The following is a 27,519-nucleotide window of genomic DNA, read 5'->3' as shown; positions in this document are numbered from 1 at the left end:
GCTGAGCAGCTTGCCTGTGACGCAGGCAGCAAGCGGGAGCCAGGACTCGGGCCCTGTTCCGGTGGCTTTGGAAGCCCGCGGTCCCTGGGTGCTGGACTGAACCCAGGACTCATCCCCGCAGGGGGAGCCTTTCTTGCCGTTTACTTTTATACGCACCGGGGTCTTTAAACGAATGAAAATGCTGGAGGAAACACACGACATTATAGAGAAAGTCAAGTTTCATTTATTCCCATTAAATTATAGCACGGGTTTCATATACAAATAAAATTTTTGCGTAAATTAAAGTACAAAACGCTACAAATTTCAATCATGTAAAAATGCAAAAATATTTGTGTTTCTGTATGTTTTCCCTCGAACACGACTCGGGGTGCAGCAGCGGGCCCAGAGCGTGCCCGCCGTCCTGCCCGGCTGATGTCAGTGGGCCGGTGTCCCCAGCCGGTAGCTGCTGCCCCTGGAGCCTCCGGTCCCACGTCTGTGTGCGCGGGGAGCCGGCAGGCCTTCCCAGATCCTGGGCTCCAGATGCTCCCGGTTATCAGCCACCGGCGGCACAGGGGCGGTCACACGATCCTCGGGCTGTTGGGAAGGGGCCGGGCCCCCTCCCGCGGCGCGGGGACCCGCCTGCCGAGCCGAGAAGATGCCGCGGGGGCCGGGCGGGGCCGTCGCCGGCCGTCACTGGTCCAGCTCGTTTTCGTTCTGCAGCGTCTTCATGGCCAACCCCCAGAGGGTCATGCTGGAGAAGAACTGGCCCTCGGGGTTCCTGTAGGGCGTGGAGGCCGCGCGGCCGCCAGGCCCATCGCCGCAGGGGTTGTCCAGCGCGGCCGGGGACGAGCGGCTCAGGGACGGGCTGTCGGCCGGCAGCGGCTGGTCGCCGGCGGAGGCGGCCGCGCCCGGGTAAGCGAACGTCTGCTGCGGCGCCGGCTGCAGGGGGCGCTTGGCGAGCTTGCCGGGGTCCGGACCCAGCTTCTCCGGCCCGCCGGCTCCGTGAGGCTCGACCGCGGCCCGGAACTTGCAGTAGGGGCCGGCAGCGTGGCCGTCAAATTCCGTCACGGACTCTTCCACCGGGTGCGCGGGGAGCTTGAGCGACGCGGGCATCAAGGCGACGGGCACGTCCCGGGAGAACGCATCCGAGCCCTGGGACTTCTCGAGGTCGGAGGCGTCGAGGGCCTGCGCCAGCTCGTCCAGCGCGTCCCGGCGCGCCTCGGGCCTGCAGTGCGTCCTCTTGTGCCGCCGGAGGACGGCGGAGCGCGTGAAGCACTTGCTGCACACCTCGCACGCGTACGGCTTCTCGCCCGTGTGCGTGCGCACGTGCCTGCGGAGGTCGCCGGAGCCCCCGAAACACTTCCCTGCGAGAGGAAAAGGATGTCCTTTCAGAAGCGCGCCTTCCGGAAGCACCGCCCCCGCGCCCGCCCCCTTCTAAAACCCAGACGGCTCTGCTTTCACTGCTTTCACCGGCACGGAGTCCAGCCCTCCCGACACCTGCTCGCCCCGGAAGGAAGACGCTCGCGTTCTTCTCCACTGCGTCCCTCCGCCCCGCGGCCTTTCGGCGGCGGGCACCTCGGCGTGAGCCTTCGAGGGACTCTGTGTCCCCGCACCGGAGCGCCTCGCCGGGTAAGCCGAGGTGCCAGCCCCTGCCGGCCCGTGCCAGGAAACCTCGCCCGTTTTGTTCAAGTTTTCGCAAATCTAACGTGGCCGATCGACAATTTAGAAACAGCTTTTTGCTTTCAACATAATTTTACATATGCTTCTCCTGGTTCTAGTTCCATCCTGTGTATATGACAGAGGTGGGGGGGGGGGTCGACTTCACGATGAGAGTAGGTAAGATCGGAAGACAGAAACCAACAGAGAGCCTTCCAGAAGACATCACATGTTGACAGAGGACTGAGAACTACACAGTTACGTAGATGCGTATTTAGAGCTTCGCCCTGACCCGTGTGAACGCGTGAACGTGGAACGCTCAGCTCCGAGCGCCCGCCCATCAGGCAGACGAGGCGTCGACGTCCATGCGTTACAGGTGTACCCTTCCCCACGCAGGATACCGAAGCTCGCCACAGTGGCCACAGTGACCCTGTGTCCTCACGTCTACACCGTGCCCTCAGCGTCAGGCTCGGTCTCTTTCACTGAACAACACCGTTTGCTATGCTGTCGCTATACCACACAGTTTATACAGACACGTGACATGTCTGGACTCCCGTCCTCGATCTCCTGCACGTGTGGGCGGGCTCCACCTGTTTGCTACCATACTTCGTGTTCAGTCACCATCTTTCTTTACACTGTTTAGGATAAATTCTCAGTAATGGAATTACTGGGCAGATGGGAATAATCTTTTCTAGGGTCCTGAAGACGTGAATTTTAGCCACAGTAGAGTTCCCCCAGGAGAGGACCGTGGCCAGTCTCTCTCTTTCATCCCAGAGGCAAGACAGGGGGCCAGACTTCACAGCCATCCTTGCCGTGAGGACACCACGGGGCAGCACCTGCCTCCTGCCTGGGGAATCCGGTGAGAGACAGCCGGCTGGCCGTGCTGGCGGCAGAGAGGACGGTCACCGCGCTCGGCCGTGGCCCGCAGTCCCAGGCAGTGCAGGACGCTGCGTTTCCAGGGACTCAACGAGGGTGCTCACAAGCGAGCTGCCTGGAGCCATCTTCAGTCCAGCCTGTGAGGACTGGCCAGAGGGGCGGTGAGACCTCAACAGAGACAGTCTCCTGGGAATAAACTGCTAAAACCCAGGGCTAGAGGAAAATGCATGTCTGCACCTTGGAAAGTGCAGAGAAATGCTGGGAAAGGAAGAGAGGGAAGGGAAGGAGAAGGCAGTCAGGGGAGGGAGAGGACAGAGGGAGGAAGGGTGGAGGAGGGAGAGGGAGGAGCTCTCTATTCACTGCAAAGCCCAGAATGTGAAGCCATCTTAAAACTGAACCTGTCTTCTGAACTCAAGGAAATGAAAACACACACCCACACAAAGTAGTACGCCGATGTTCACAGCGCACTTGCTGAGTGAAAGCAGTCATGAAAGGCCACGTGCTGAATGATTCCGTTTATACGAAATGTCCAGAACAGGCACATCCAGAGAGAGAAAGCAGATCAATGGTTGTCTAGGCTGGGGCGTGGGAACGAAGAATGACTGCTAGTGGGTGTGGAGTTCCTTTCTGGGGTGATGAAAATGTTCGAAAATAGACCATGGTGAGGGTTGGGTTGTGCAACTCTGTGAGTAATATACCAGAACCACTCACTGAACTGTTCGCTTTAAATGGGTAAAGTTTATGGTATGGGGCTTTTCCCTCAATGAAGCGGTTACAAAATTTTGAACCTGTCCTATAAGAACGAACATTCTTGTGCTCTCTTTATCTTCCCCTGGCCCCAGGCTGACCTTATCAGGGTCAGAAACCATGGCTAGTGAGGGGAGGGAAAGGGCTGGAAACACAAGGTGAGGCAGGCAGGGTCCTCCTCTGCTTCCTCCTCTACTGGGGTCTAAGCCAGCCCTAGCCGGGGAGGGAAGAGAGAATTTAATCTTAAATCAAGTTGACAGCTGTAATAATCGTTTGGAACTGACATTTTAAATTAGTGATTTGAGACTGCATTTGTGATTTAAAGTAACAATTGCTTTCCTTTTTTTTTTTTTTTTCTCTTTTATTAAGAGAGAGAGGGAGAGAGAGAATCCCAAGCAGGCTCCACACTGTTAGCACAGAGCCTAACATGGGCGGGGCTCGATCTCACAAACCGTGAGATCATGACCTGCGCTGAAATCAAGAGTCAGGCGCTTAACCAACTGAGCCACCCAGGTACTACTACCAATTTTATTTTATTAAAAAAAAAAATTTTTTTTTAATTTATTTCTGAGACAGAGAGAGACAGAGCCTGAGTGGGGGAGAGGCAGAGAGAGAGGGACACAGAATCTGAAGCAGAATCTGAGCTGTCAGCACAGAGCCTGACATGGGCTCGAACTCACGGACCGCGAGATCATGACCTGAGCCGAAGTCGGACGCCCAGCCGACTGAGCCACCCAGGCGCCCCAATTTTATTTTTAAGAGTAATGAGAAGAGTCATGGAGTTGCCTAACTTTGTATCTAGGAGATGAGATCTGTGTACAATTTAAGTGGGAGACAAAAACAAGGTACTTTCTGGCTACAGCCCAGAAGTCCTGCCCTGTTCCAGATTCCAGCTCCAATTAGGAGGAGGCGCTCCAGGCAGAGCCCAATTCCAGCCTTCCCACAGCAGGACTCTGGACGTTCTCCCCGTCTGTTGCACACAGGAAGTCGTAAAAATCGTTACTCACTGATTCCTCCATGACTCAGTCGGCATGGTGAAGTGCTCGTCACAGGCACGCACGTGTACGCACGCCCTCTCTCCTTCAGAGGCTCAAACCCTCCACGATCACAGGGACACAGGTAACTGAGAGTCCGCCCTCCCTCACCTGGGCGGAGAGGCCCCTCAGAAGCGAGGGCCGCCAGCCCACCCTCCCCTTTCTGGCCACTTCGCTGCCGCGTCCTTGCGGAGAGAAGCGCCCTTTGCTTCACCGTACGTGACCCAGAAGCCCTCCCTCTTGACCCCACCACGTGCTCGAGATGCTCCGACAGGACAGTCCGCCGGCAGGCCCCAGGCCCTGCCGTCGAGGCGGCTGTGCTGACGCCCGCTGCTGCACACCTCGCCCTTCCACGCTTTTCTGTCTACGCCCCGCGGCCCCGGCCAGGAGCCCGCGGCAGCCGGACTCGGCCGTGCCCAGAGCACCTCGGGGCAGCTCCGCGAACGTCTGACACGCGAGCCCAGGGAGGGATGAGAGGAGACCCCGCGGGAGGGGGCGAGGGGACAGCACCGCGTCCGTGTCGCCCCCGAGGAAAGGGAGGTGAACCACGCAGCGACAGGGCGGGCACCTGGGGGGCCGCGTCCGCGGGCGTCACCCACTCACCGCAGGCGGGGCAGCCGTACGGCCGCTCACCCGTGTGCCGGACCCGGTGCTTCACCAGCTTCCTCCGCATGTTAAAGGACTTGCCGCAGTCGTCACAGGTGAACACTTTATCGGCCGTGTGCGTCTTTCTGTGCTCCTTCAGGTTGCTGAAGTTACTGAAGCCTAGAGAGACCACAAGAGGCGTTCGGCTCAAGGACTGAGGCCGTTTTCGTCAGCGGTCTTCGAGAAAGGAAAGGAAAACGCTCAGCAGTACCTCGCCCACAGATGTCACACAAGTGTGGCTTCTCTCCCGAGTGAATAATAATGTGGCGCTGGACGTCACCAGAGGCTGCGAACCTGCCGTGACATTCGGAAACCCAATTAAGAATTTCTTTCCACATTGGTGCACATCTTTACAATTGCAAGTCACTGAGGGGGACGGATGGGCTGCTCCCCACATCCCTGCAGAACGAACCAGACGTGGCCTGATTTCATTTGAAATGTGCGTTTTTAAAAATCTTTACTTTTTTTCTCTTTTTTACAAGAAAGTAGAAAATGATGCAAGTGCTTTGTTTCTGAATGACTGTTTTTTTTTTCTACCTAGTTTCGTCACTCTTTCTTCTTCAGAGATGGTCACCGAGTTGGCTCAGGGAGGTCTCGGCCACAGAAACACGCTTCCTTCCCACCACGCCTAATTGTACAAGTGGTTCTGTTTGCAACAACACGTGTATGGACATGGTTTTAAATACACGCCTTGCTTTTAAAGGGAGTTCAGAAGGCTCCCATTTAACCCACGTTGTAAAACAAGGCCAAAGGGAAGTGACACCATCTGAAGAAGCGGGGGCTCACTCCGGAGGCGCCCGAAGCGAGGGGTGTGCGATACCCCTGGCACGAAACGTGCCCGCGGTGCTGAAGCGGCCACGGCAGAAAGGGAGACGTGCCAGGCCAGGCAGCCTTTCTTTCTCTGTTTCCTCCCATCTGCAGACAGCGGTTTTCCTGGACCTGAACAAGGGGCGCTTCTTCCTCCCGCGTCCCCACAGCACGTGCCGCACCCCATACTGGAGGACTTTGACTTGAACTGTCCCCAAAGCCGTCTCTGCCCACCGCCCTTGACTATGAATTTATCGGAGGCAGAACCTGTACTGTTTTTTTTTCCCTTCTCTTTTTTAACAAAGGCTTTACACCCACCGTGGAGCCCAGGTGGGGCTTGAACTCACACGTGAGCCCACATGGAGCCCACGTGGGGCTTGGTCTCACTCTGAGACCAAGACCTGAGCTGAGATCAAGAGGCTGATGCCTAACCCACTAAACCAGCCAGGGGCCCCTATACTGTTTATGTTCCCATCACAGCACTTAGCACACAGCAGGTGCCAAATAAATGTTGGTTAAATAAATGAATGACTGAAGCGCTATGGCTGGTGCCTGTTAAAAGTGTGCAGACTGCAGACAAGCGGCCCAGGGAGGGCAGGAAGGTCCCCACTGCGACTCTGTCACAAGTCACAGCCCTGCCCAGCTGGCCACTCGCACTGCTGAGCTCTCAAGGCCTGTTTCTGACTCAGCTCAGGGCCCTTCCAGCCCTTCCTGGCTGTGAGTCTCATTGCCCGCCCCCCCCCCCCCCCCCCCCCCCCCCCCCCCCCCCCCCCCCCCCCCCCCCCCCCCCCCCCCCCCCCCCCCCCCCCCCCCACCCATAACAGTCACCTCCACGTCCCCATGGATCTATGATCTATGTTAACAGACATTCTTGGAATGAATGGAAATTTTAGTATAATTTTGTTTCATGTAAAATCCCATTTCCTAAGACTCTGTGTCCTAGATTTTCTTTCTCTTAATGAACATTTCTCTTTCTTTTTGTTATGGAAAAGCCGGAGGGTCTGACTTTACCTGCGTTCCTTAGCTACGCGGTGAGCCCACAGGTGGCCCAGAGAACACCGAACTCAAAGACAGACACGAGTTATTCTTTACAAACAGAGGAACAAGCCCAGCACTGACCTCTTTCCGCAGATTTCGCAGATGTATGGTTTTTCACCAGAGTGCCGACGTAAGTGAGTCTGCAAGTTACCTGCCTGTAAGAGAGGGGAGGAGAAAACGCATGCCAGTAATGACCAGTTTTCTTGAAGGTTCTATAAATTCAAAAGGAAAACTAACAGACCGAGCCAGGTCCTGGTCCAACTTCCAGGTGAAGATTACATATGCACAGCTCAAAGCAGCCGCGTGCAGGGAGACCAGGGACAGCCCCGTCCTCACTCGGGGGCCTGGGCCTGCCCGGCAATCTGTAGACCGCACGGACATGCCTGATGGCACACTTCTGACCCCAGTGCTCCCCGTGAGCCCCTGGCTTGTCGCCTCGCGGGTACGCGCTGTGCTGCTTCCCTGGCAAATGGGCCCCACACACTGTGGGGGCTGCTAAGCTTGTATTTCAAACAGACCTCGGTCCGCTTTACCTGGTGTTTTTAACTTGGACCATCTATATGCAGGCATCACTTGGAAACAAAGCATCTGTCTGTACTTGGTTATTTCAGGGTTCCTTGTTTCTTTTTAAAAACATGCTTTGGTTCATAAAGAAGGTAAGACACGTGCAAACAGCACTTCCCCTGGGCTCTGTTGTGCCGGACTGGGCTGTCCTTTCTTTTACCTTTGTGCAAAAACGCAAAGCAGGAGACTCAGGAGCCATTTCGCTGCTGGGCCTTTTATGTTCCTAATTGCTGAAACTAGCAGGGCTTCGCAGAGAGTAACTTATTTCTTTTTTTATTTTCCTTTCATAATTGAGTTTTTATTGGTTGTTCTGAGGATCAGTACAGACAATTCAATTTGTACACAATTCTTAACGTACCTACCGAGAGAGAGTAACTTACTTAAATGGGGATCGCAAAATAGGTTTCCGTGGAATGATCAATAGGAAATCAATATTAACTTGCCTCAAGTACACTAAAATTGAAACAGCAATCGCCTTATACTAAAAAAGCTCCTGGCCAATGTTTCAAATTAGGATTTGAAAACAAAATCCTCCACTGCTGGAATTTAACTTAATGGACTCAATCTGTCATTTCCCCTCCTAATTTTTTACAGTGTTCCGTTATAAAGACACTGAAACGAATGAATGTGCCCGAGGGTAATAATGTGCCGGCATTATGCACAAAATAAGCCAAAAAGAGAGGATGAACAGTAATGGCCAACTAACAAATTTGGCTTTGTAAATCTGCAAACTAGATTTTAAATAAAATGCAGACAGTGCATGGTTATACGTTTGAAGGCGGTCTGAAGTCCACTTCTGAGTGGAAACTTACAGGTAGAAAAAGTGTGGCCTGGGGATTTCATGTTACAGAGCATGGAGATTGTGTGAGTCAGGCTCTGGGAGATCACACAGTCAGGTACTTCGGAATATGATAAATATGGCTTCGAAAAAACTCAGGTTTATTAGAGATAACTAAAGAGGAAGAATTTGGCAAAACATTGGTAAATACCTGGCTTTTAACAGAATGACTACTGACAACAGTAAGTGTCAACAGCCGTATGCGTTTCGTCTGCCTGCCCTTACACACATCACTAAGCTGCTCTTAGTAATTAGATCTGTTTTCTAGATGAAAAACTCAGATTCAGATAAATAAGTAACTGCCCCTGTTACACAGCTGAGCCAGAAAGTAACATGGGTTTGTGGGAGTCTGAACTCACAAGTTTCTGTGAATAAAGTGGCTTGTGTTGACTATTACGTACAAGAGTCACTTGGCTGTTGGGGAAACAGCTCCCGGGAGGTGAGATAATGTACCACTGACTGTTTTAAGTCAGTCAATTCCAAATTCCAGAAAAGCGCATCAGTTATATAACAATTTGAATAGCACCATGGGCTCATCTGTTAAATTAGGTCCTTCTTTTTAAGTTACTTTGTAAATGATGTATCACGACTGAAATGCATTCTCTGAGTCAGTGCTTAGCAGCACTGAGCCCTTGCTTTTTAACTGAAGCGTCACAATTACTCGTTTTCAAAGCAAGTATAATCAAATGATCTTCCACTTAACATAGTGTAATAAGCAGTAGCAAAACAACCCCTTGAATTTTTTTTTGGAGCTATTTAATAAATAGAAGTGGATCATGAAAATCTTCCCCCAGATGAAGGAGTACATATTGATCTGGCCGATGGTATAAAAAAAAAGCAGATGACACACTGAAAGATTCCGGCAAAAAAGTCCGATAATGCATTCAACGATTTTTGCCAAATGGCACAGCAAACTGGGACCCAGAGTACTTGACCTTTACTGAAGCATCTTTATTTTTGGTAAACTGTGCTTCACTCTCGTGCTCATTACATGCTAAGTACCTGGTCCACATCTTGGATGGAACTCTCTAGCAAGCGCTGGTAACAGTGACTGCTACTGATGATTCGGAGGTTACCAGGCATGAAGCGGCTGGGTTAGCAGCCGCAGACAACTTGTCACCTAGTCACAACTCCCTTATAAAGCAGTAGCATCGCGGTCTGCAGAAAAGCAAACGGATGCTCTGGAGGGAAGTCATCAGCCTGGGCTCCGACAGCCGGGATCAAACATCCTGATTCAGGTCTGTGGACTCCCAAGCCTGCGGCACTCACTGTCTGTGCTCAAGAACGTTAGCAGCAAAGGAGGCTCTACTCCTTCTAAGCAGATATTTTAAATTAGGAGGGAGCTGTCAGAACTGTGAACAGAAAACTCTGCTGCAGAAAAGAACTAACACCTGATTTGAGTAATTTAAAAAATAAACCCTTTCTAATAGGCACGAGGACGTGAGCATTTAAACACGAGCAAACCAAACACATATTCTCTATCAGAACACTTTTCCAACGGCAGCTGATTATTCATGTAAAAAACAGCTGAGGAGTCATACCATCTTAGAGATAAAAGGGATCCCAGATCTTAAAAGTCACCTAGTTCAGGAGTTTTGGGACTTTAGGATTTCACCAAATAACAAAAATTAACAGGGAAAAAAAATCTGGAGATTAGCACAGAGATGTCTCCTAAACAACAGGAGTGTGGGACATACCACCTCAGGGCTCAAAATTCAACAACTTAGAAAAAGTTCATCAAAACACTCTTACTCTTGCATTTTCCCCTGGACGGGCCCAAACCCTGTCACCTGTGGCGTCAGGCTGTGTCCGTGCCCGGGGGGAGCACACTGATCTCCAGGCGGGCCCCCTCAGTGGCACCCCACACACGGGACACCTCTTTCCGGAAGGCACTGACTGCACCAGTCACTCCAAGTTTCCATTCCTGCCTCTTTGGAGAGACGACACAACTCCAGTCCTCTCCCGAAAGACAGCTCAGTGCACAAGGTTTCCTCTTCCCATTTCTCACGTCACAGATGTTCCAGACCTGCCCCTACCTCACGTCTCCTCCGGGTGCACCTACGGGGCCGGGTTCTACCCCGCACGGACACCCTGCATTCGGACAGAGCCTCACTCATACTCTAACGCATGCGGGACCCCCAGTGCTGAGATCCGCGCACAGACCGTGTCCACAATTACATTAACAGGTGTCGTCTGTTGCCACAGTCTCAAATTACGGTAGCTTTGCAAAGCTCACGTATCGTACTGCTTACAGACTCAACGGCAAGGTTATGGGTAACTTTTTCCCCCCCAAGACTGACTCTACTAAATATAAATTCCCCCCCAAGACTGACTCCAATATAAAAGATTAATTCTCATTGGTGAATCTGTTTTCTCACTTTCGAGACTTCCAGAAGGGAAAATATTTACAAACTCCCTTCTACCAAAGCAAACATTCCAGCAACAGCATGGGAGCACTCCAATACACCGTAACCGCAAACATCTGCTCCAGCTCATTCTTACTCAACACATCTCCAAAGGCAAGGAAATTAAAAGCAAAAATGAACTATTGGGCCCTTCTGAAGATAAAAAGCTTCTGCACTGCAAAGGAAACAATCAACAAAACTAAAAGGCAACCGATGGAATGGGAAAATATATTTGCAAATGACATATCAGACAAAGGGCTAGTATCCAAAATCTGTAAAGAGCTCACCAAACTCCACACCCGAAAAACAAATAATCCAGTGAAGAAATGGGCAGAAAACATGACTAGACACTTCTCTAAAGAAGACATCCGGATGGCCAACAGGCACATGAAAAGATGCTCAATGTCGCTCCTCATCAGGGAAATGCAAATCAAAACCACACTCAGATATCACCTCACACCAGTCAGAGTGGCTAAAATGTACAAATCAGGAGACTATAGATGCTGGAGAGGATGTGGAGAAACAGGAACCCTCTTGCACTGTTGGTGGGAATGCAAACTGGTGCAGCCGCTCTGGAAAACAGTGTGGAGGTGCCTCAAAAAATTAAAAATAGATCTACCCTATGACCCAGCAATAGCACTGCTAGGAATTTACCCAAGGGATCCAGGAGTGCTGATGCAGAGGGGCACTTGTACCCCAATGTTCATAGCAGCACTCTCAACAATAGCCAAATTATGGAAAGAGCCTAAATGTCCATCAACTGATGAATGGATAAAGAAATTGTGGTTTATATACACAATGGAATACTATGTGGCAATGAGAAAAAATGAAATATGGCCCTTTGTAGCAACGTGGATGGAACTGGAGAGTGTGATGCTAAGTGAAATAAGCCATACAGAGAAAGACAGATACCATATGGTTTCACTCTTATGTGGATCCTGAGAAACTTAACAGAAACCCATGGGGGAGGGGAAGGAAAAAAAAAAAACGGTTAGAGAGGGAGGGAGCCAAAACATAAGAGATTCTTAAAAATTGAGAACTGAGGGTTGAGGGGGGGTGGGAAGGAGAGGAGGGTGGGTGACGGGCATTGAGGAGGGCACCTCTTGGGATGAGCACTGGGTGTTGTATGGAAACCAATCTGACAATAAATTATATTTAATATAAAAAATAATACAAAAAAGAAACTAAAGAAATAAAAAATAAAAATGACTGCCTGCCGTAAGGCGGAGATGGTCAGCGGGCACTACTTACAAAGTATCCCTGTATCCACAACGCGACAGCTTCCTCAATGCCAGAGACCCCCAGGCTTATCAAATGTCTGCTTGTCTTTGGGGCTCACCTGAGCGATCTCGTAACATACTTCCCGTCTTCATCACCCGCCCCGAACACCACTTCCTCCAGGCAGAAACGAGCACTCGCTTCTCTTTGTCCATGCCGTTCCCTATGCATATTTCCCCAGCGCACCCCACGCTTGCCACAAACACTTATTACTGAGTGGTTTTTAAACAGAAGTCCTTGTTCACAAAAAATTTCATAATTTCACTACGAAGTAAAACAGCAATATGCATCTGAAAACTGCAGGTATACGTAATCCTATGTTCACAAAACCGACAAAACCACAGACCCCAGCAGAGGAGGATTTCGGGAGCGGCAGTCATCAGGGCCACCTTGATGGGACTCCGGAGGGCAAGTGCAGGACGAGGTCGGAGCAGCGGTCCTCAACCTCAGCCACACGTCCAAATCGCTGTACTGACACATCCCTACACCCGGGCCGCACCCCAAAGCGACCAAATCAGAATCTCTGGAGGCCAGACCTGCCATCGATGCCAGGAGAGGAGGCTGAAGGCTGACTACGGACGCTTCAATGTCCGGTTCTCTCTGATTAGCAAAGAAGGGTCAGGGAAGGATTCCATGCAAGGAGAGGACAGACCCTAAGCCGTCATCACATTTTAAACGTCCGAAGGGCTTTCGTGTCCACTGTTTCATTTACTCCTCCTGACACTTGGCATGAGGTAGTACGATCCTGATTTAAGAATTCGGACAATGTGGGCCAGGGAGTGATGGCTGCTAATTGTTAACAGTCATGAGTCCAAGTCTTAGGTTCTCCCCCACCCCAAAGCTGTGAGGTTAAGATGGTGGGGGGGGGGGGGGGGCTGTGCCCTGGGAAGACTGGTCTGCAAGAACGGAGAGGGCGGCCCTGGGACGGGAGATAATGACGCCCCCTGAGCACGAACTACGTGCCAGGCAGAAAGGAGTTCTTACTTTTACCAGCTCGTTTACTCCCCACATGCTCCCCAGGGTCAGTCATCTCCTTTCCCTGGTTTCACAGACAAGGAAGCTGACGTTGCAAAGGGTGGGGTGGCTTGCCCGAGGTCACTGAGTAGCAGGCCAGGGGCGGGATCCGAATCCACACTGCCCATCGTCGTGGCCACAGCTCGGAACCCCCAGGCGAGGCCGTCCTGAAGCCGCCAGGGCCTTGAATAACTGGCAGCTGGAGGAGAGAGGACTCCCCTCGCTTCTCAAAAACCTATTGGACGCAGTGTGGGTGCCAGAGTTCTCCTGGACGGCAAGTGTGGACTAAAGACGCCAAGGCAGGGGTCCGGACTCGGTGAATCCCTGCAGGCAGGTGGCAGTGGGAGGGAAAAGCCCCTGAGGGCACAGGTTTGGGGGTTGGGGGGGAGAACGAAGGGGACCCCGGAGAGCTGGCTCCGTGGGGGACGTGCCAGGAGACGGCGCCGCCACGGAGGTTCCGTGCCCTGGGGAGCGCTGCGGCCAGCTCTATGGCCCGGAGGGCTCTTGGGTCAGGGCCCAGACCAGAGTCCTGGCCCCGGTGACACAGCGTCTGCACGAGCTGCGACCGGATCTGCGGCACCCGCCAGTGGAACGACGGCGTGCGGTGGCTGTTTCCTCGGCAGGCCCGTGTGCCCGGGGCCGAGCAGCCGGCCTCACCCACCCTCTAAAATGCCAGCGCCCGGCACGTGGCAGAGAAGCAGGGCTCTCCCTCCATTTCAGAAGTGGGTTGCCACCAGTCTACGTTCAGAATTTCCTCTAACACATTAACTCTCTAGGGGGTGTTTACGTCCAGCGCCCAGATCAGCACGCGTAGGAGGGACCAAAACACTGGCTGGATGGGGAGACTTTATACGTGTCCCAATGATCATGAAACAGGGGTCAGCTGAAAGGCGGCCCAAGCAGGAACGAGAAATGCTTGCTCTGTTCCCCGCATCCTAACAACTGATGTGCCAGCCGGAGGAAGGGGACATTTGTCCTGGACACAGCCCGGCACTTGCGGCCTCCAGGTGGGTGGGTGGGTGCTCACTGTGGTTTACCGGAAAGCTCGTTCACGAAAGAGAAGAAACATACCAGGATCGGACCCATCCTTAAGTGGGGGTGGGGGGGGGTGGGGGGGGGAGTTCACACCCTTACAAAAAATGCTGTTTTTCCCCTGATGATCTAAAAATTTGTTTTCCTTAGAAATTATTTTCTTCCGATTTAGTGTGAAGTCAACGTTACAGACACCACCAGAGGCTTCTCTCGGAAGTCCAAATGTAGGTCTTATTTGTAATAATAATAAAAAGCACTGGGTTTCGGGTTTCCAATTATTAAAGTAAATAAGAGTATTCCCACCTGAGAGAAATGTTTCCCACAAATGTTACATTCAAAAGGTTTCTCACCTGAAACAAAACAAAATAACAACTTGTAAAATCATTAGTCACATCGGCACCACAACTTTGTTCAAAATGTTTACACCATCTCCGCGGCCCTCTCAGAAGACAGCGTCGCCTTCTTTCCCAAAGTACGAGCGTGGGCAGAGTCCCCACGTCCTCCTGATTGTCCCGCACCCCCCTGGACGGCGCAGAAGCCATCTGCCGGACAGCAGCGGCCCGCTCCCCTGCCCTTCGGCCTGAGTCCTTCACCACCAGTTTCCGACACGGCCAGGGAGCCTCGCTCGCACCGCACGGGGCGGCCACACAGGGGTGGACTTCAAGCGTGCCGGGGAAGACCCCTCTCTGCCGCCTTTCGGTGGCTGACGCGCGCTTACAGGGGAAAACAAGATTCAGCAGGGGGACGCGCTTCCCTGGCCACCGCCGGCCTCTGCGTCCTGGAACAGAACAGACGGGCGACCTCTGTCCAGAGTGGACGCCACCCCAGGGGAACCACCGCAGCTCTGACCCGGCGTAGAGAACAGGAAAAGCGTACTTCAAGGTACCCCCTGTGGCCTGTAAAACCTACTATGCGTTGAAGACCAAGAATCCCCCTCAAATCAAGTGGTTTCATTAAGATTCTTTTTTTAAACATGAACGTTTCCCTTCTTCCTGTGTTGCTGAGGTTTGGCACCCTGCTAGCTCTCTGAGATCCTGCCAGGATATTTTTGAGTTGAACGGCTTCCTAAAACTGTTCAATGGCTTCCTCAAGGACAAACCGGAAGTTCCAACCCTGAGTAATTATAATCACACGAATCCTGTATTTGGTGACTACATTCACGTCTGAAATTATGGGGAAGACGATAATGTCAAGTGAAAGACCCCATTCTGAGTTACAACAGTCTGAAACGAGAGGTCACCAGTCGCCGAGACTCACGAGTGACCGGGGGCAATCACCCTACGCCAGGGGGCCTCCCTTTCTGCTCTCAGGACCCCTTCGCCCTCTGAATAACTGACGGCCCTAAAGAGCTTTGGTTTACATAGGCTACATCGGTGGGTAGAGCCCACGTCAGAAATGGAAACGGAGACCTTCAGAACACGCCATCAGACCTCTCGGCGGCCACCAGAGCGGCCGCAGCCTTTAGCTGACTCCACTGTGCGCCTGGAGCAGGAAAGGAGAGGGCAAGTAACATCGCAGACTCTGATGGAAAGAGTTCAGGCCCCACAGACCCCCTGGAAGGGCTCTCCAGACCGTAATCAGAGAACTGCCTGCCGCCTTCCCAATTTCTGTCCCCGTCAACACCTGTGCCATGGCTGTGTGATACTGGCATCCGAAGATGTTCCTTCAGAACAAACAATGTAATTTGTTTCCTTTAAAGCTAGAGAGAGATGTTCTCAAATAAAAATCATAACGATCGTTAGGCTCCAGGAAATTTAAGCAAACAGAATGACCTAAATAAAACAAGTTTTTTTCAGGCAACGCTGAGCCAACGATACTGCCTTCACATGAAATAATTCTGAACCACTACCACCAACGAAAGCACTTTACATGCAAACACATGAAAACGAAGGGCTGCCATATAGAAGTCTCTCGATAATGCAACGAGGTAGCAACACCTAAGCCCGTGGGCAACCCAAAGTGGTAACAGAATGGCACGTGGACATGATCACAATGGCACAAGCACCTTAAAAGCAGCTATGCTGGAAGCACCCGTTAGCATAGTACTTCTCATGCTTATAGGGGAGCTGTCATTAATTCACGTGCAGTAGAGTCACCCAGTTTAACTACAGGAAGGAAAGTAACACGTAAGTGTCGTATAACATGTAAGTGTCGTATAACGTCGTATCCGTGACACTTAGCATTTGGAAAAAATAAACTTTCTGGAGAAAGGACGAGGTATGAATTAGGGTACTAAGCCTCTGAAAATTCAACGTTCAAAATGGAAGAATTACCATTTGAAAACCAATTATCAAACGGTTAAAGCTGATCCTTATTAAAAAGTGTACCTCTTCCTTCCAAACCGCAATTTGAAAAAATCTGATATTAACATGGCTTCCCAGAGACCTTTTACTATTACCCTCAGTTATTTTGGTCTGGATGAACCTACAACATCATGCTTTGAAAAAATATAAAGTTCATCTAATTCTAAAGAGCAAATACAGCTTATCCGTTTTAGAACATATCTCAGATTTTCAGCGCGTCAAAACAATTCGCTACGCTTCTTCAAAGCTGGAAGGTTTATCACACAAAGCCACGATTAAAACGAAAAGTGTGCCTTCTTTTGCAACTGGTTCTACGAGAGCGTCTACAGAACTCCGAGATCGTTCTTTAAGAGTAATCACCAACAACGTCAGAGAAAGAGCAGCTAACGCTCCTGGATTTTCTGGGGGATTATCAATGGCGTCATCGAGCAACAGCAAAACTTCTTACAAAAGCAGAGCAGGCAGTGGTGTCTGAGCGTCTGGGTCAGGTCCTTTCCTTTGCCTGCGGGCACTGAATCAGTGTACCTGTGTGAGACCGTTTGTGAAGCTCCAGGTTGCTTGGGTGTTTAAAAGGTTTCCCACACAGTTCGCACGCGTACTGTCTCTGTGGCTGGAGCATCTGGGACTGGTCCTCCAGCGCCGCGGGGTCCTCGGGCCGCTCCGTGTCGTTCACGCAGTTCGAGTGCTCAGAGGCAATGAGCTCCCCGCCTCCTCGTCCCTCAGCACTGGGGCCGCTGGCTTCCTCCCACGCATCTGCGCCGGCAGGGCCTGCCGGCTCGGTCACACCGTCCTCCCGCCTGGCTTCAGACGCCGGCTCCGCGGGTGTCCGTGACCTGAGGAAGTTGAGCCTCTTCAGGTGGATGGCCTTTTTGAGCCTCATCTGCTTGGCCGGGGGCTGGCGCGTGCTGTCGGACCCCGGGTCCGGGTCCGGGTCCGGCTCACTCAGGGGCGGGGCCGAGCAGTGCGGAGGCAGGAGCCCCGCAGGCTCCGGCCCACATCCGGGCCGGCTGGCCGTGCCAGGCTGGCGCTCCCCGGCACCGAGGCCCTTGGGGGTGCTGGACGGGAAGGGCGGCTCGCCCACCCTCCCGTGACCGGGACAGGCAGCCTGTTTATAGTACTGCTTACTGTAGAAGTTTCGGAGTTTGTAGCAGTAGCTCTGCCTGAGAGGCAGCTCTGGGCCGCTGGCCTCTAGCGGACCGGGCGCCGGTTTGGGCGCTTCGCCCGCAGGGTGATGAAGATTAACTGACGGGGGAGCGTGAGAATGGGGTTCATCCAACACCTTACTCTGCTGAACCTCCGCGGGACACTCCTGCAGCAAAGGAGGAGGGTAGTTTTCGCTGATGACACAGTTAGCGTCAGCAGCCAGAGCGCTCTGCAGGGAGAATGTACTGTTACAGGACACGCCAGGGGGCTGTTCCACAGCGGCCGATTTCAAAAACGTGTGACACAGATTCAGAACGTTTTGAACCTGCAAGCACTGGGCTATGTCCAGCACGACTCGTATGTTGTCCTGGTTAAGATCTAGATGGGACGTGTACATGAAGTCCAGGATCTGCCCGATGCCGCTGACGTTTTTAACATCCAGGTGAAAAACATCACTTTTTTGGCCTGAAGAATTCTGAAAGAGGCTCCTGATAAAAGAAAGGATAGCTGTTTATAGCATGATTACTTTTTTCTTATGAGTAATACTCATGTTAATATTCAAGAATACTATCCTGTAAATGCTGAGATTTATGTTTTGTTATTAATTTCACTTTACAGAGAGTGTGAGAGGGGGAGAGGGGCAGAGAGAGAGAGAGAGAGAGAGAGAGAGAGAGAGACACACACACAATCTTAAGCAGGCTCCGCACTGAGCATGAGGCTCAATCCCATGACGCTGGGATCATACTGGAGCTGAAATCAAGAGTGGGATGCTCAACCAACTCAGCCACCCAGGTGCCCCTACATGCCAAGATTTTTAAATGAAGTGCATTTTAATCCTTTAAAAAGTGTTGGCAAGCTGTCCAATAAAGCAATTCAGATGAATTAAATTAGTGTGCTGGATATTCAACCTTCCAAACAGATCTCAAAGTAAAATTCTGAAATATACTCATTGTTCTTTTCAAAGTATAATTATCCATATGTATGATCGACTGCATACAGGTAGAGTATTTCATATCTAGTCTGGCAAATTATATTTCAGACGATAAAACACATAACAAAAACATTTCCACATCTAAGTGCCTTAAAAATGTCTAAAAATAAAAATAACTATAAAAAACCAACACTCGACACTCATTCTTTTAATTTTAGTTTGTTTAATTGTGGCAAAATATACGTAATATTTACCATCTGGTCCATTCCTAAGTGGTTAAAAATGTTAAGCATAGTTCCAACGGGAAATCCAGTGGCATGAAGTACATTCACACTGCTGTGCCCCCATCACCACTGTCCATTTCCAGAACGTTTCATCTTCCCAAACCCAAACTCTATACCCACGAAACAATTAACTTCTATTCCCCCCCCCCCCCGCCCCCAGCCCCTGGCATTACCACTCTACTTTCTGTCTCTGTGAATCTGACAACTCTAGGGACTTGATATACACTCATTTTGTAATCAGATCTGTTAGAGGTTTCTCTGCAACCCAACGGCCCACAAGCCAGCCGTGAGAACAAGAAGAGCCCTCGGAGTGAATGAGGGAAAAGGGCACAACGCCCACGCGCTTTATTCTGCACACGCGTCGAGTTCCAGGTGAACGAGTTTGTGCTGCATCTAAACCGCCAAGCTGGGTCAGGTACGTGGTCTGGCAAGTTTGTGGACCTTTTCCCTAATCCAATCACCTGCTTCCCCAAAATAGCCTTCAGCTCTGTTCCTGCCTGAGGGAAGCACAAATTAAAAAGGGGCAGGGAAAGCAGAGTCTGGGACCAAGTTGCACAGGGACAAAAAGGGCTGATTACCTCAGTGAGCTGATCCGTCCATTGCAACGTGTACTTAGACCACGGATGGTGGCGGAGGTTTAATTTGATGGAAAGATTAAGTCAGGTTCCATATACGACTTACAAGAGCAATGAAACGGTACGCATTTTAAGGGGAAAAAAGGTACCAAAAAAAAGCTTCAGTGCTTACAGAGAGATAAACCTCAGCCACTCAGAAAATGTACGTAGAACACTTAACTCCAACAATGTCTAACGACCTGAAAATGAGTACAGGAAGAAATAAATTCAGTTCAAACCTGTTTTCTTAGACTATTCCAGTGAAAAACAAAAATGAAAATATTTTAATAAAAAATCAGTATGTAGGGTGTTTTCCCCCCTTCAGTTTCTTATCACGAGAAAGTTCTCACCAGGAATTCTATTCTTCAATCTTTTTACCACAAAAGGGTAAGAAGTACATAGAGAAACCTGACCTTGATTAGAGCTATCAAGACAAAGTGGCAACACACTTTCAATCAGCCCAGACAGTTTTTGGTCGAAAGGCTCTTTTCCTCAGGCTGCTCTAAATACAAAAAGCAAAACTCGCACCCAGTGCTACAAAAGGTAAGAACAGGTGAAACCCAAGGAGAGAATAAAATTTAGTCAACACACATCCACGCTACAAGAGCTTTTTCTCCATACGGTTAGAAGAACAAAGTCTACAACACGTACCTGAAATACTGACTGAACGCTGCCAGAACATTCTTATGTGCTTTAAAGCAGACCCCTTTCACCACCAACATGCAGTCACAAAGCAGGCCTTGGATACGCTGCTCGTGCAGTTGCTGAAGGAGGTGGCAGCTGTGGGTGGCAACCGGGTCCATGCTCAAACACCCGGGAGACCTGCGAGGAAGAGCAGGAAGTAGACCGTGACCCGGGGTGACTGGGAGCGACGTGGCCCCAGAACCCGCGGACTGACCTGCGGTTCAGTCACGGCTCCTTCAAACAAACCAGCAACAAGCATAAAAAACCCTGGGTCTTAAGCATCGAGACCGGTGCAGTTTCACAGAATTACCTGCGGTGATGCAAATGTTCCGCATCCCCACCGTTCGATACAGCAGCCTTAAGCACTTGAAATGTGGCTGCTGTGACTGAGGAACTAAACCTTTAATTTATTTAAAGAGCCACGGGATTTGACAGTGCAAATGTAGACTACGACCACGATAATGCTACATGCGTTTCTCTGGTTTCTACTTTGGAATAATTCAACAACAACAAAGCGTGTGTATGTAAACACTCAGAAGGGTAGAGAAAAGCCAAGTGGATAAGACCAATCTGTATTTATTGAGCACCTATACGTAGGGCGCTGAATTAGAAGGTGAGGAAAATTAGGAACTTACCTGCAGAGATAAGGTGTAAGTCAAAACAAATTAACTTACATCACGAGACACTAATAACAAAGATATCACAAAGCAGCACGTGTACTCGTCTGCTCCTTCCTGCCTCTCTGATGGGGTGCTACCTTAGCAAACACCCGTCTTGCACGTACCCGACGTGCACAGACTAGAAAGCGTTAGGCGCCTGCTGAGCTTGAGAGCGCTGAAGCCAAGGGAGTGGCAGGACGTGATGTGCCTGTGTGTGTCAGTGCTTGTATGTGCGTACAAGAGAGAGAGAGAGAGAGAGAGGGAGAGAGAGAGGGAGACAGGGAGAGGGAGGGAGGGAGGGAGGGAGAGAGAGAGAGAGAGAGAGAGAAGGGGAGAGGGTCAGACCATGTAGAATCTTACAGGCCTTTTCAAGAACGCTGACTTTAAGACTGAACGAGATGGGACACCCTCTTTCAAACACGGAAGGTCTCACATGTCTTCAACCTCTCTATGTGCCAGGTTCTAGGGCTACAGCAACAAACCAGCAAACATACCAAGTCCCCGCCCTCACGAAGCCTAAATTCTACTAAACACACACACACACACGCACACACACACAAGTACACGACACACAACCACACACACACAAGTACACGACATACAACCACACAAATACAGTACTCAGACACCTGACTACACAGGAGAGGAAGGCACGGGTTCACGCCAGGAGCACAATCCAGGGACACACGCCGAAGGGAAGAGAAGTCGTGGGGACAGATGAAGCCAGCCTGGGGCAGGCGTGTGCCGCAATGGCCGTGTGGAACGGTGTGGTCTCTTCATTCGCTTTCATCCTCAGTGCAGAAGCATGATGGAAAAAGTCACCAAACCACGAAGCCAAAACGAAGCTTTTGAACACAGCCCCTTCTCCCATCGTGATCACCATCGCCTTATCCCCTCCCATGCCCCTTAGGTGCCCACCAAAACATGCTACCTGCGGCTCCCCAGACAAGCTGTGTTGGGGAGAGTGCGGAGCCCCAGCCACTGCTCATGACCTACGTGACTTTGGGCAATGACTATCTCCACGTCCACGTTCCTCACCCTACCTCACGGGTTACGGAGACAATTGTGAGAACCCACGTGAACATCGAGAACAGCAACAGACATACTAAGTATTCAACAAATGTTCTCTCTAAAGAGCACCCGGAGAGCCTGTGAAAAGCCCCGGTTCCTGGACACCGTCTGGGTTTTGTCCAGTCTTGTTCCAGCTGTTCCTGGGGCAGGCAGATTACAGGACCCTGCCTTGCTCTCTGCCCCCAAAGCCCTCGGTTCTGATACTTCCTGTCCTGGGAATACTTTATCCACACTGGACTCTTCCAAATATCATGGCTCTGCTGAGCTGTCACCGTCTCCTAGAAGCCTTTCCTGCCGTTCGGAAACGTGTTCCTTCCTCCCCAGTGTTTCCTCAAGTCTGGGGTCCCCCCTCTGCAATCGTACGGCACCCCACACCTGCCTCCCTAGATGACCTATCCTTATGTTCGATCAGTTGCGTCTCCAGCTCTGCTGTGAGCTCTGAGGGGACCACCTTATTCACCTTTGCCTGGCACAGAGCAGACACTCGCCCATTAAGATCCACGCTGGCTAACCTCTGCTGCTAACGAACAACAGTTAGTGATGTCTCTTTACATCTTTTTGACACCCCCCCTCCAGCCCCGCAGCTACTCTTCTAGGCCCTTTCCCTTCTCTTCATTTCCACCAGGTCTGTCTCCCTCGTCCATAAAAGTGACTGTGACCTGACTTCACCAAGAAGGTTGAGTCCACAGATAACTTGATGTAACCTGAGTGCCTTTAAATCATTATTTTCGTAATTCCAATTTTCTCGCTCGTCCCTCACGCGACCCCTCCGGCTTCACAGGATGAAGTGTGCCTTCCTTGCAAAGCCAGCTTTCCTCTCCCCTCGCCCCCACCACGGCCTCCCCCAGCACTTGGCTTCATTCTCGGCTTGTTCACTGCTTTGCTCTGTCCCCACCTGGCCCACCAGTTCCTGCGAACACACCAAGATTGCCTCGCGTCGAAAAAAAGCAGAAGAAGACAGGACAACAAAACCGTCCCTCTAGGCACATCTACTCATCACGGCGCGTTTTCTGACACCCCTCACAGCAGCCACTCCACACCCGGCTCTGCTTTCGGAGGACTCTCTTCTCACCTTGCGTCTTGCTACACCCGTGCCCGCAGGGGCCGCTCCCCAGCCACAGCCTGTGGAGTGCGGTCTGCGCGCCTCCCTCTGGACACGCCTGCCTCCCCCGGGGCCCTCCTCCGACCAAGCCCCTGATCTGCTCCCTCTCTATCCTGTACGTCCTCCTCGGCGAGCCCCTTGCCAAGCGGTAACGTCCCTCACGATTCAGCCCCTGGGCCCCCCCTTCTCTCTCCCATGAAAATCACATCTACTCCTGGCCTCCATCTGCTCGAAGCAGACAACCCCAAAATGGGACACTTTAGCTTTGACCAGTAGCTCCAAATGTCCAACTTTCTGCTAACCATCTCCACTGTATGACCCCTCGACTTCGAATCTCTAAAACTCACCCTCAGCTCTACGCCTCATTTGGATCCCCCTATTTCTTCACGGAAAGCTCGGGGTACTGGCATGATCTCCTGGTTTGAGCTCAGGGTGGGATTCAAAGAAAACTAGCATTAGAGGTGATGTCACCTCTAAAGAGCAACCCTAAAACACGGGGAGAGGGGTTTATCACTCAGACCAAGAATACAGAAAGGGGAGCGTTATGTCGGGTGGTGGGGCAGTGCCCCGTGTTAAATCCTCGAGGGTACCGAACAGCCAAATGATAGAGTCCTCAGTTACCTACCCCTGCCCCATCAGTTGCTTGAAAAGAAAAGGGTTACTGGCTTATTGTTATTACCTATCGTTCGCTATTTTCAGGCCAGGAACTGTGTTAAGCACATTCTATCCATTAACTCCAATAATCCGACAAGAACCCTATTATCGGCCTTTTAGAAGAGACGGAATTAAGAAATGGGGAGTTTAAATATCCTGTGTTCCAAAGCCAGGATTTAAAGCCTGGTTCCTAACCCTGGAGCCCATGCTCTGGTGCTATGCTACATCCCACGAGAAAAAGGACATTAAAAATACAACACAAAACCTTCCTCTGTAGGCTTTAACGCTAAAATGCAGCAAATGTTCTCGATCTTTAGACATTTTCCAGCTATATAGAAGTGATGTACAGTTAGAAACTGTTACACAATTTACACGGACTATGAAAATCGTAACTACTCTGTACTACTCAGTACAGTTCTCTAATGGCTTCATGACAGCAATTTTGTACCTCCCCCACAAGATTAGAGAGAGCTCTGGAAAAAGAATTTACATCTCATATTCCTCATGAGTCTTAGGGGTGACAAGCGTAAATAACGACGGATCATGTGCCTAAGACAGTGATAATACAGACCCGTGCTTACAAAATGCTTCTAACGTGCCATGCACTGTTCTAAGCCCTTTACGCGTGTTTTTTCAGTCCCTATGCTCATCTCATACCCAGTTCGTCTCCTTTAATTCTCACGATAATCATAAGTACCCCTCTTAGTTTATAGATGAGGATGATGAGGCACGTGGACCATTAAGAGGGCTACAACTCTGACATTCCTCCAAGGGGAGGTGGGATCTAGGTCTCTCCCTGCCTTGAATCTGAGCAGCCTGTGTCTTAACCAACAACAGGCAAAAGTGAGGGTGTAAAGCCCTGCTCATTTCTGGGTCTGACAGCTGCCACTGTCTGTCTTCTGGAACAGTGACTCTGGAGGCCTGGGTTGGCTGTAAGGCGCCCAACTGGAGAACATGTGGAACCGGAGAAGGACTCAGCTGAGCCCAGCCTTCCAGCCACCAGACAGCAAAGCCACACCTGACTCTCCAGACCAGCCCCAGCCTCCAGGCGAGTATCACATGGAACTGAAGAATTGCCCAGTGGAGCTCTGCTTGAATTCCTGGCCCACAAAACCGTGAGAGAAAATAAGTTTTTAAGTCCCCTAAGTTTTGGGGTAGTTTGTTGCAACGCAAGAGACAACCTGACCGGGTACAGAGAAGACGACACAGCTAGTGAGTAACTGATAATAAGGGGCGGAGTTCGGATTTAAACCCAGGGAATGACCCCAAAGCCCACGTGCTTAACCCCTACTCTGAGTTCCACTCGGCAGGTGAAAGGCCTTCCTTGGATCCAGTCAGTTGAGGGCCTAGGTGAGCACGGCATATGCGAGGATGGGCAAGTGCAACACACAGTGTCGTGCTGGGACTCAAGGGGCACAGACCGATCTCCGTGTTTGCAGCTGCTCGCTCTGTGACCAGGAACAAAGACCAGAGGACACAGACCACATCTGCCTTATTCATCGGCGTATCTCTGGTACCTAGAAGGGCGCCCTGAACACAGGGGTGCTCAATACATAGCGTCTCCACAGCTGGAGACTCTGAGCCTCAGTTTTCCGTATGTAAAAATGGAGAGGTCCCCCACTGGTTAAAGAATTCCTAAGGTATTTCCTGTTTTAAATGCTACAAATCTGTACCGAAATGTGATGGTGGGAAGATGGACGAACTGGACTCAAAGGGAAATTTGGGAAAACTTGGGAAAATATGGGAAAAGAGAACACACACACACACACACACACACACACACACACACACGAAACAGCTTACATGTGAAGAGGTGCTTGTAAAGGGAGTAAGAGCCAGAACGGAATTCTACCCTGCAGAGAGGGATCCTAGAGCAGGGGCCCTTCTGTTCCCTGGGACACTTTTCCAACTGGTCAGATACCCAGAATTTGCAGAAGTTTCTTTCCTGGGGCCACCAATGGATACTTCTCCAAAGGTCCACAGTTCACACACCTCAGCACCCACCTTGCCTTTGAGTGGTCCGACCTTTGTCTTTGGTCATCACGGTTTTTCAAATGGCTCATTCCTAGTGCCCCCTCCCCCCAATCCCATGACAGAAGCAATGGCTTCAAGCAAGCAAGCCTGGTTGTCTTAGCTCTCTAGTGACCGACTCTAAGACACTATATAGGCCGACGCAGTTAAACTGACACTGTGTGCCTGACATGTGCAAGGCGTTGTGAGGATGAAACGCCTGGGCAAGATCTGTCCCCTGCCCTCCACGGGCTGTGTCTCAGTTTTCACCTCATTCATTTAACTTTATGGAGTGTCACTGTATGCTCCCCACTGAGGGTATGATGGTGAACAACTCACATATGCGGCCACCAGAGCCTTCACGGACGAGGACCTCAAATCCCTCCATTCTGACCTCAGTCTGTACTTTCCAACAGACTAAGTTCTTCTTTCCAGCTCGTTTCTTAACTCGGGCAAAGCATCCCCTGCTGGGAAATGAAACTGCCCCCTCAAGCCACGAGGCCTGCCCTGAGCCGGGAAGACACCGTGTGACTGACCCTAAGACGATGACCGACCTGACCTTCACTGCCCACCTGCACGCATCTGCCAACCTCTGTTCCGCATTTTCCTTATATAAACCTGGAAGCCCTTCCAGCACTTTGGAGACCGTCTTTGAGCCCTAGTCCACTGTCCTGCCCGTGGTGGCCTCCCTGAAATATACTCCTTTCTTGCGTCACCACCACTCATTTCTCTGCCTTTGGATTTCATCAGTGGTCTGTCTGGGGGGGTCCCCAGTCAGGTGCCCTTGGACCCCGGTGCCCCAGATAGAGAATAAACAGGAACTACATGGTCCAGGAGACGCTGAAAGAGGGAAGTGCGGATTAATTTGAAGGAGGAGGGTCAGGGAGAACTTCCTCAAGGAAAAGACATGTGTGCTGAAACCAGAAAACTCGATTTACCAGAAAGACGAAAGAGGGCTCCCCCTGGGCTTCCAGGGGGGACCAAGTGAAAACACAAATGCAGAAGAGCACAAACACCAATGAGACACATGTGTGCCCTGCACACAAAAACACCTCAACCGCCCTGCTTTGAGACCTCAAGGCAATTCTGTCACTTCTGTTGGAAAATGTTTTCTTCCTTGTCCTTCCGGTGAATGCCTTCTGTTAAGGGCTGAATGGTGTCCCCCCCCAAAACCCAAACGTTGAGACCCTAAGCCCTAGTACCTCATAATATTTGCGGCTTTGAGATCGGGTCTTTAAAGAGGTAATTACGTGAAGCCATTCGAGTGGGCCCTAATGCCATCGGACTGCTGTCCCCATTAGGGGAGAAAACTTGGACACCAGGAGAGACCTCAGGGATGCTCCCGCACAGAAGAAAGGCCACGTGAAAACACGGCAAAAACGTGGGTGTCTGCGGGCCAGGTGGTGCAGCCTCAGAAGAAACCATCCCGATACCTTGGTCTTGGACTTCCAGCCTGTGGTGCTGGCTACGAGGGCTTAGCAAACGGATGCACTCTCCATTCCAGCCCAACCGCGCTCACCTCCGGAGAGAAACCCTCCTTATCACCCCTCCCCCCCTCCCCGCCGGGTGACTGGAGCGCACATGACCGTGTCCACACCCCATACACCCCGTAGCCACTCGGTTAAGCGGCAAGCACTTAATGACCGCCCCCGTCTGCCAGCCCCCGCTGAGGGCCAAGAGGAACGGCTGAACCATTAAGCAAGCGGCGGGCACCGTGCTGAGCGACTCCCGGGCCGGACCGGGGACGGAGTCTCCGCGCCCGTTTCACACGCGCGCAGCCCGCGTGGAAACGAGGCCGCGCTTGGCTAGGAGCTCCGCGGCGCTCAGCCCTGCCCGCGACTACAGGGCGACAGACGGGGACAAGGAGCGCGCCACGGGGCCGAAGCGGCGGCACGGGGGGCGCAGGCCCCGCGCCTCTGGGATCGAGCGAACTCCCGCGCGACCCTCGCTCAGCCCGGGAGCGGAGGCGGCGGCGGCTGCTCCGGGCCGGGGCCGCTCCCACCGCACCGCGCTGGGGCCCCACGCCCTCGAGAGGCCGGCCTCCCGGCCCGGCGGCCACCTACCCGAGTCCTGCCCCGCCTGCCCCTCTTCACCGGCCGCCGCCACCGCCGCCCTCAGCGCCGCTCGCCGGGCCCCGCCGGCCGCGGAACC

The 27,519-nt window shown here is 51.6% G+C and overlaps 1 protein-coding gene across 1 annotated transcript; it reads right to left on the bottom strand.

The window, feature by feature from the left end:
- Positions 1-200: 200 nt before the first annotated feature.
- ZBTB49 (zinc finger and BTB domain containing 49) lies at positions 201-27,519 on the bottom strand. Its single transcript, XM_043572972.1, has 8 exons — positions 27,432-27,519; positions 19,840-20,010; positions 16,742-17,847; positions 14,217-14,263; positions 6,864-6,937; positions 5,149-5,231; positions 4,896-5,057; positions 201-1,343 (listed from the first exon to the last, which is right to left on the bottom strand). The coding sequence occupies exons 2-8, from the start codon at positions 19,989-19,991 to the stop codon at positions 670-672; spliced, it is 2,298 nt and encodes a 765-aa protein (XP_043428907.1). The 5' UTR covers positions 19,992-20,010; positions 27,432-27,519; the 3' UTR covers positions 201-669.

Source organism: Prionailurus bengalensis, chromosome B1 (assembly GCF_016509475.1).
Source record: "Prionailurus bengalensis isolate Pbe53 chromosome B1, Fcat_Pben_1.1_paternal_pri, whole genome shotgun sequence".
Lineage (NCBI taxonomy): Eukaryota > Metazoa > Chordata > Mammalia > Carnivora > Felidae > Prionailurus > Prionailurus bengalensis.
This window is presented reverse-complemented; position numbering and strand designations above follow the sequence as displayed.

Excerpts from the sequence above, each read along its gene's own strand:
- ZBTB49 (XM_043572972.1), bottom strand. The coding sequence starts at position 19,991 with ATGGACCCGGTTGCCACCCACAGCTGCCACCTCCTTCAGCAACTGCAC. Across the intron at positions 14,264-16,741 it reads TCACAAACGGTCTCACACAG|GTGAGAAACCTTTTGAATGT; the intron begins GTACACTGATTC and ends GTTTTGTTTCAG. Across the intron at positions 5,232-6,863 it reads TGCGAAATCTGCGGAAAGAG|GTTCGCAGCCTCTGGTGACG; the intron begins GTCAGTGCTGGG and ends ATGTCACGGCAG.